Below are 9,851 nucleotides of genomic sequence, written 5' to 3'. Positions count from 1 at the left end.
CTCAATCTTCATTGCCTCATCCAGGCCCATTAGCCAGGGGTGTCTCCCAAGGTTTTGATAGTATTTCACTTGCTGATTGATTTCATTGGCTCCCAGATTCTGGTCTCTATGTTAATCATTTTCAAATGTACTTGTCCAGCCCTAACCACTCTCCTGACCTCCAGTCTCACATCTACAGGTGCCTATCAGACACCTTGAACTGGACGTCCCCTCGACATCTTACACTTGACATCATAAACTAGACAGACTCATTATCTTTCCTCCCAAATCCTCCCCTCTTTCTAATTTCCCTGTCCAGGATACCACCAGGCTCCTAGCACTTCTGCTCACAGATCAGGTGTCTTCCTCAACTCCTGACACTCGTTTAACACACACATCTATTCTGTTGCCAATTTAATTGATTTTACTTTCATAACACCTCATATATGCCTTGTTCTCTATCACAGCTGCCATGCTGGTGCAGATCCTCATTACCTCATGGACTGGACTACTGGAATGGGCTGCTGGTTGGCCTGTCTGCCTCAAGTCTCTCCCTATTCCAGTCCATCCTTCACTCATGTGCCAGTGATCTTCCTGAAGGGCAGGTCTGACTGTCACTTCCCTACTCAACTCCAGTGACTCCCTATTGCCTCCAGACCAAAGATAAAATCCTGTTCGGCTTTTTAAAGCCTTTCCAGTCTTCTTCCTTACACCTTACTTCATTCCATGTATGACCAAAGACTGTGGCTTTGATTTTCTTCACACATCTTCCAAACCTAAGATGTCTCACCTGCTCTCTCCTAAGCATAGAATGCCCTCCCTCCTTGTCTCTGCCATCTTTCTTTTTCAACTCAGCTCAACTCCTACCTTCTGCAAGAAACCTTTAGAATGGGGGCTCCTGGAGGGCAGGCTGTTTTTTGCTTTTCCTGTATCAGTAGTACTTAGCACAGTGCTTGGCATACAGTAAGTGATTAATAACTGCTTGTGGACTTGAGACTAGAAGCCTAGCACCATCTCCACTGCACTATGCTGATTCTCAGACTATGACTCAATAAACTGAGTCAAATACTAGTTTCCAAATGGTGTGACGAGACAATTTTTCTTCTTCGGCTCATTTTGCCATTGTGATATTAATACATAATTCATCCAAAGATCTGCTCCTTAATAGGACCACAAAATTAGGAACCAAACAGTTATATGAACTCTTAATATCTGCATCAAAGGGTTTTAAAAAAATCCCCCAGCTTACAGTTTTAGCTACCTAACTTTTCCCTGTTGTCACTATAATCCTGTGTGCCTACTGACCAACCACCAGGCTTTTCTCCTTGCATGTCACCAGCCCACATAATTACACATCTCTTACTTTTTGCGTGATTCATCAGCATACACATCACCTACTGGCATCTAACCTGCACTACACCTCTGCACCAGCTGTACCCATCCCTGTCCACAGCCACGATTCTCATAGGCTCCACTGCTGGCCTGCATGATCGTTCTAAACAAACCCTGAGGAAGCAGATCAGTTAGACATCAAGGACGTTTAGAATGCTGTCATTAGACCATCATGCACAGACAGAGCTGGCAGATGTGTTAAACAATGACTGGGATTGCAGACTTTAGCCACAATCTAGGCCTGGCTGCTTGGAGGAAGGTTACTAAGGAAGTGGGTAGAGGCCTAAGTGGGCATTCAGCAGGGTAACAGCTGACCTGAAGAGATTAAAAGCTTTCAAAGCGCCACGCAGAAATGATTAGTGCCAACCCAAAGACACAGATAACATCCCCAAGCAAACCTTAGGCCAGTATTCTGTATTTACGTGCAAGTCACAATCCACAGCCCTTTACGGGAAACTAGATGTACATCTGTCTGGTCCAAAAAGACTGGCTGTTGTGTGATGTAGACCCCCCTGCCCCCACTTCTGATGTGGAAGGGGAACCACTTAGGACAAAGCCGTAAGTTCATCCCAAATTCACCTTCACTGCACCGTTGGGGTGAACTGAAATCTGGTCTATGGGCAAGAAGTCTTGGGAGTCAGAAGACTTGGGTTCCAGTTCTGCTTGTTGTTCTTGCTATGGGACTGGGCAGGTCATGCCCTCTGGGGTGGTTTCCTCATTTGTAGAATAGGCATAGTGCCCCCACTGCTCGCTGCACCGTGTCACTGGTAAGGGAGAGTCTTTTGTAACACTTCCAGCACTCCAAGTTTTCTTATTAAAGAGCCTACTAAAACAAGCTGAGCACCGTCTGGTCCCTCAATTCTGGGAGCCTGGGGGCTCCCTTGTCTTTCTCTAGCTCTGCTGCCTAAGATCAAACCTCCTCCCTGGAGCGAGGGTGTAGAGGCTATGGCTCACAGGCACAAGGTATAGAAAGCAACAGAACCCAAGCCTGACTACACTTCACAGGGCGGCCAGCACTCAAGTAACCCGTCTGTCTTCCAACAGCTGAGACGTGGGGAAGTCGGCTGGCCTCAGAAAGGGAATGCCCTCACCAGTCCTTCTGGCTGCAGTCTTGGAAACGACTTTGGATTGTTCCATTGCTGTGATTTCTAATTATAAAAAGTCCAGGAGCATGCCTGAAACACAGTATTAGCCATGTCCCATGAAGCACATTGAGAAGATGGCAGGCACATACCTACGCTGTCAGCACCCATCAGCTAGCCCTCGTCATTTTCAACAAATGAGGGCTCACAGGAACATAGTCACTAAGCTGCGTATTACTCTGGGTCACTGCAACTTGTCTAATGACAAATGAGAATGCTTGGCCATCAAAGTTGCGACAGTGAGTCAGTCATGCTGTATGGCCTGTCAGGACACAGGAGCAAATCACTCTGGACCTGAGACCCCTAGGTCAGAGGAAGTTCTATTTGAAAGTGGACCAAATCAATATGCCCCTCCTTTAATGCTCTTTGACCTTCAAAGATTTTCTAAATTAAGTTTGAAAATATATCCAGCTCAAAAAAACCCTGCCTCTTCCCCTTGAACATTTTAAATTTACTGAGGAAGTTAGATTAGTTCTAGTTGAAAGGATTCAGCAGCTCTCTGACAGTATGCTCTGTATCTCCAAACATACTTCTAAAAGTTAATTTTTTGAACCCACATGTAAGACTTAATCCAACCTAATATATTTAGTCTGGAAAGATCTTTTTCATCCTATGATCCAGTATTAACCCCTCACAGTTTTGTGTAACCTGCAAATTTGATAAAACATCCATTCTGTGTGTTTATCTTAGTCACCGCTGAAAGTATAAAGTAGCACAGGGAGGAGGACAACTCCCTGGGGCACTCCATAGGGATCTCTATGACAGGGAACCAACTATTCATGATACTTGGGGTCTGGCCATCCAATCAGCTCCTAATTCACGTCTATCCACTTTTTTCCATAAGAAATGCATTGCTAAAATCGAGGTAAACTCCACCGACAGGATTCCCCTGATCTACCAAAGCTAAAGGCCTCCTCATAAAGGGAAATGTGGTTAGTCTGGCATGACGTCCTGGTAAAGAAACGTGGCTCTCTGTGATTAGTTTCATCCCTTAGGAGCCCAATAACAGCTGTTTTAGAAGTACATCCTAGAACTGAGGCCATGCTGCCTAGCCTGTGGTGTGCAGACTCCATTCTTGTTAAGAAATTTGGAAAATCACCTACCCTGAAGTACATCCCCATTGGCCACAATGTTTTAAGGATCACTGACATTAGTAGCTCAGGATTCACACTGGCTAATTCTTTTAGTACCCTAAGATACAGGTCAGCTGGGCCTGGTGACTTCAACTTACCAAGGGTAGTGAGGTGCTGTCTCACAAACTCCCTATTTTTCTTGGGTAAAAGTTCCCTATTAGCCATGAACAATTATATATGCTGGGCAAGTTCTCAATGCACGGCACTATAGTAAATATTTTAAATAAACGTTTGTCCATTATACTTAAGATGAAAAATGTATACGGTTTTAGATAACAGTCACATCACATTTAATAAGGTAAATTTTACTTAATTTAATGAGACAAAATATATTAGAAAAGTAGGACATTTCCATTTCTCCAGTCCTGCACTCTTCACATTTTCCACAATCTTTCAGAAATCATTAAGTGGTTAGCACACAGAAGAAATTAAGGGAATCAAGGATGCCTTCTTCAGAAAAAGCATCTGTGTAATTGGCTATATATACACATCAGCAAATAGGCTAAGTCTAAAGGAATAGCAAAAGGTTAAAACAACTTTAGCCAGATTGCACATAATCACTTCCATTTAACAAGTAATCCAGGAATAAATGTCCCCAAATACCAAACAGTTCCTGACCTCAGATGCAATATGTGGCTTTACTCCAAAGTGCCAAAACTTTTATAATTATAGTTTTAACTATAGTAAGAGATGTCACATAGCAAAGTTTAATAAAGTCTGATTTTTTTTTTGGCACGCTCCTTAAATCCTAAAAATAAACCAAAAACCTTAAAAAAACTTTTCAAGACTGTAAAAGGTAATCTGAAGATTCAAGATGATACTTCAAACTAATAATCCTATATTAAATTTTTCTTGAAAACAAAATGTCTCATCCTCTAACCTTCTCGCACCCAACTACTTTATTTGACTAGTGGAAGGAACCATTGATCACCAAGGCAAATTAACCTATAATAAATTCACCTATTAATGCTGAAAAACAGAAGTCTGTTTGCTAAGAGGTACAACCCAACATTTAATTATTATTAAAGATTGTAATTAAACATGTTAAGGCTTCACTTGCTGTATTTTTCAAGTCTTTATTTAAATTTGCCTCTCCTAAAAGTTTAATGCCACATACAAGGGAAGCCCAAATGTCTCATCCAGCAACTCTGCCCCAGGTTTTTTGGTTTCCCATTAAGAGATGTTTTGGCAACCAGTTACTACACAGCTTTAGCTTTCAGTTTCAATGAGAAGATTTTTAAAAAAATCCCAGCAATAAAGTATCATCATCTGTGGCAGTTATTTAAAGTTTGGGGGTTTAAAAACGTGTGTTTAGAGAGATATGTGCATGCACATAACACACTATGTACAGTTATAAATTTTAAAAAGTATTCCAATGCTATAATTACGAATGTTTAAAAAACTTTTTAGACACACCCTGAATTTTCACTACAGAAATCAGCTGCTTCCTTTTCAGAGCCATCCCACGAGCTGCTGATGAAAATGGGATATCATTTGTTACAATACTATAAGGCAGCTGTGGTTTGAAGATGGATGCCTTGATATTCCAAGGGAAGAAAACCTTCTGTTCTGAGAACAGTTGTTGGAACAGAGCAGGTAGTTTGGGCCCATTAATTAATGCAATATTTTATAAGGATCTAATTATAACAAAGACAGGTTGTACAGGTAAGTCATTTAGACCTTCGAAGTACCAGAGTATTAAAACCCTTGTTATTAGGGAAACATGATAACAATAAAAGTTTATATTGCACTTTTCTAAAATTTCCCAAACATTTTACACGCCTTCTCATTTGAGCCTCACAATGGTCCTGGGAGGCAGGTGCTATCAGAATCTCTATTTTATAGATGAGAAAACTGAGGCTCTGAGAGAATAAGTGAGCTATTCAACCACAGCTAGAAAATGCTGGAAATGGGATTTGAACCCAAGTCCTCGTGGCTCCAAGTCCAGTGCTTGTTCTACTATGCTCTAGTGCCTTTCCTATGTGCTAACGTTTATGTTTTAAACAATGACTTTTATGAGCAGTTAAGCAACAAACAATCGTGCTCACAACGGACTCAGCAAGTTTTAAAGAAATGGGTGCCTGCAAAGGCCCTGACCTACTGCCCCATTGACCTGGAAGTGGGAAACATGGCGCCTTCGTTCTTGGCTTCTTCCAGTCCAATGCTCATTCCTTTTGGCCCCTTCCTTCTCTCCCTCCCTTAAGAAGCATCCCAGCCGGTCACAACATCAAGGACCATGTGGGAACTTTTGATACAAAAATTTGCTTTTTCTCAACACATCTTGAGAAAGGACATGGCTAACCTAAGGCAAACGCATGTTAATCATATGAAGACATAAATAAAATAAATTGCACCTTTATAATACATAACACAATGATATAGCAAAGTCTTTATAGTGGAAAGGTAGATTCCAATATAAAAAGTATTCAATATAGCAAAGTTGTATCTGAAAAAAATCTTCCAGTTAAAAAATTACAGTATTTCCACTGTCAGGGAGGCAAGAAACCCTTTATTTAAAGGTATTAGCTTCTGAGACTTCTGTATGTATTTAAAATGATTTTCTATTTAAAAAGGGGTTCCCATCCAAAAAGGCACTATGTGGTATAAATGTGTGAGTGACTTCATGGAAGAAATGCCAAATGTGCAAAATAAGAGCCAAGAGGTCCGCTCAGTTTCCTGTGTTGGTTTCCTGATTCTTCATCACATTTTCTAAGTTATCAGTGAGGAGCTGCATCTGTCACCAGGTCCGTCCATCGAGATCTGAATGGGATCAGTCCACAGAATCACAAATCTCCTTTACTTTTTGGTTGAATTCTTCTGGTTGGTCGGCGTACACATAATGTCCCGCGCCAAGGATAGCCTGGGTGAGAACAGCATAAGTCAGTGGTCTGGGGCCATGTGCTAGTTGGCTGACAGAATCCCTTAACAGAGTCCTCACCCTGCTTTTAGGCTGTAGTGAGCAGTAAACTCCAATGCTACCTATCCAACTTACTTATTTGTTTTTATCAGACCTGTGACTTCCCAGGTGCAGGGGCTTCCAGGCAGAAAACTTCCTCTACCAATATAAATCAAGACCTGCCCTGTGCCGCTGCCTGCTTCAGAGACACCTGGGACACAGAGATTAGACTTCCAGCCCTCTACTTCAAGTGGCCATGCTGCCCTCCCAGAAAAGAAGGTGTTTTACTAAACTTTAATAAGAACAAAGGACAATTCTTGCCAGATGTAAAACCAGCCTGGGTACTGCAACTAGTATCCTCAAAATTATGAAGAATGTACAAGGGCTACAAGGCCAGCCTCCAACATGTATTAGATAACTCTTTATGGATGAGATAGGACATTTCATAGACTCACACAGGATTAAGACTATGAGCAATAGACACATTCCCATCAATGGAAAGAGAACCCCCAGCAGTGAGACCACAGACTCAGGAAAGGACGTAAGTGTGTGCAAAGACCTGTTTTTATGCAGTTAAAAAGTGAATTTTGGTCAAAAAGATTAAGTGGGTGAGGACTAGAGAACTTTTTCTTTTTAAGTTTAGGTGTTCTTTTGAGCTCCAAAAAAAGATCTTGTCAGAAGGATTCTTATATGTAGCCCAGGGAATTCCTGTCTTTTCTTTACAGTAGTGAGGGAAATGAGGATATCATTCCCTAAACCAAAGCTCCCCCACCAATCCATGTCAGATCTTCCCATTAGAGTGTGCACTCCATAAAGGTTGCATTTGCCCTACTGGATACTGGCACACAGTAGGGGATTTTTAAATGCTCGCTGAATGACCCATAAACAATTATACACCACATACAAAAGAAAACCTCAAATAACCCAAACACTCACTATAGTCTTCACATATGAATGTGGCCGTAAGCACTGGATGGTATTGCCAGAATTGCCGTCTATGCAAGATCGGGCTCCATAGATTACGGAAATTGGAATGTCTGCGTCCATCTTACCAATTCGCAGGAGCATCGGTCTTTTTGCCCATCCATAAGGAATAGTCATATTTCTAAAAGCAGTTTCACCACTTAAAAGTAAAGGAGAAAGTCATGATAAGGTTTGATCAATTAAACCAAGTAAGTTATTCCATTAGGTGCTAAATAAATGTGAACACAAGACCCCCAAAAGAGGAAGAATTTACCAAAGGTGAAAGGCACACATTACTGGACAGAGAGAAGTTGCCTAGAATTTTATTAAAAATCAGAGCCATCTCTGCCACCCTTTCCAAAACAAATAGCCTATCAAGCTCCAGTAAAGATATATTTAATGGAAACCTTCGCAGAGATGGAAGAACCATTTTTGGTATTAATAATAAACAATAATAAATTATTTGGTATTAATTCTGGACTAATTCAAAACATGGAGCTTTTATAAGGACAACTGAAAACATCACAAATGGTATACTAATCTAGCAGAAAACCTGAAAAAAGTCACTGGTCTTTTGCTGTTAAGAAAGAAAACTCACAGCATCACAGAATTTCGAGATAAAAAGGATATCAGGGATCATCCACTAAAGTACAGATGAGGAAGCTGAGTTTCTGAGAGATTAAGTGGCACAAGACTGGCTGGGCATTAGTGGTGAGGGGAATAGGTACATAAAAAGTAAAAGGGACACCACCTCTCATCAGGAAGCAAAGGGGAAAGAGGGATCTACAGTGGGGCTCAGGAGTTCCACCAACCTACAGATAGGGAAGTGTTAATGGTAGAAGCCATGAATGTTAGTGAGAGAGAAGTACATCCCATCCCACACAATTTGATCCTTTAAAAAAATCATCAAATGATACAAACCTTACCCACTACAAACTCCTGCTAAACGCAGTCTGCCAGTTCTTTTATTTTTCCCTCCTGCTGATTCTCCAGCACACTTGAAAGGCTTCTTTGCTATCCTCAAGACCTCCATCTCCCTCTTTCCAAATGTCTCGCTGAAAAGATTGAGGTTGTCCACTTGGGCTCCCCATCATGTATGTGTCCAGAATCTGTGTCTACAATCAGCCCCTCACGTGACTGATTCTCTAGTCTAAAAATAAGCTGGCCTGCTCCTTTGAAAGGCAATGGGCTGGAGAGGCTTTGCCAGCTCTATCAGAATTGGGTCTTAGCTGGCTAGTTTGTGACTGCCACAACTCATCAATGCTTGCTGATGGACTCATCCCATGATGTTTGATTGGTGGCTGCTATAACTTTCCCCATAACATAGAAGGATATGTTTATTATTTAGGACTTTTGTAACTGCAAGAGCTATTTCATTCCTCTGTGAATATGAACCACTCCGCTTGTTCTTAGGAAAAATATCCACATATGGCTGTGCATATGCTATCCTTTCCCCCATGCTCCCTTCCTTTTGTATATTAACAAGTGGGAGTTTTCCCCTGCCAACTGGGGTCATTTAAAATTCCCCTACTTAAAGTTGAACTACATTGATGTACAAAATTTCAGTAAGTGATAGTCCCTTTTAGCAAAGCCATGGAGAAAAGGCCTCTAGGCACTGGTCACACAGGAGGAATAGAGGAAAAAAGGGAAACTCCTAGGCTGAGGGCAGGGCCCATGAAATGTACACCTTGGCAACTGTATGACTCCACACTGGTTTTTTTCGTGTTTTCAAACCAATGAAATCTTTAGGTTTCCAAAAACTATGTTTCATACATGGTAACAATCTGACCCAAGTGGAAGACTTCTTTATGGCACCCAGACTGCTTTATAAACCCTACAACACCGTATTAACACAAGCAGTGACTTCTACCCCCTTGCCCACCTTTCCACTTTAATGTTCACTATTTTTCTACACAAATCAATTTTGCCCAACGTGGTTTAGGCAGTGTTTCAAGAACACGCCCCTATCCATATCTGTCTCCCTGCCTATGTTCAGCATCCTCTTCCTATTATGCCCATTTAAATGTCCTCTAGCTTTCCAGGAACAGAGCACTAAAAAAACCAACCTCTTCCATGAAGCTTTTTCAAGCCATTTCAATCAGTGTTTACAGAGTCCTCTGCAGTCCTAATCCACGGACCCTCAGTACCACCCACTTGGAGACATTTACTAATGACATTACTCTTAAACTTCATGAAGGGAAAGAATATATCTTAATTATGTTTTCACTTTGCTCAGCACTCAACACAATGCTCTACATGTAAGCGCTTAAGAAATGATTGCTAAAATTTTTTCATCTTGTTTTCTCCTCAATTAGATTATAAGCTCTTTGAGGGTGATAACCTTGA

General features: G+C 41.3%; 1 protein-coding gene across 1 annotated transcript in view; it reads right to left on the bottom strand.

Annotated features, from left to right (window-relative positions):
• Positions 1 to 3,912: 3,912 nt before the first annotated feature.
• Positions 3,913 to 9,851, bottom strand: part of ABHD5 (abhydrolase domain containing 5, lysophosphatidic acid acyltransferase) — a 31,595-nt gene continuing 25,656 nt past the window's right edge. Inside the window, exons 6-7 of the mRNA XM_036759137.1 lie at positions 7,479 to 7,665; positions 3,913 to 6,506 (exon numbers count right to left, since the gene is read on the bottom strand). Coding sequence (XP_036615032.1) covers positions 6,417 to 6,506; positions 7,479 to 7,665 — 277 coding nt within the window. The 3' untranslated portion in view covers positions 3,913 to 6,416. The remainder of the gene's footprint in view (positions 6,507 to 7,478; positions 7,666 to 9,851) is intronic.

Source organism: Trichosurus vulpecula, chromosome 5 (assembly GCF_011100635.1).
Source record: "Trichosurus vulpecula isolate mTriVul1 chromosome 5, mTriVul1.pri, whole genome shotgun sequence".
Taxonomy (NCBI): Eukaryota; Metazoa; Chordata; class Mammalia; order Diprotodontia; family Phalangeridae; genus Trichosurus; species Trichosurus vulpecula.
This window is presented reverse-complemented; position numbering and strand designations above follow the sequence as displayed.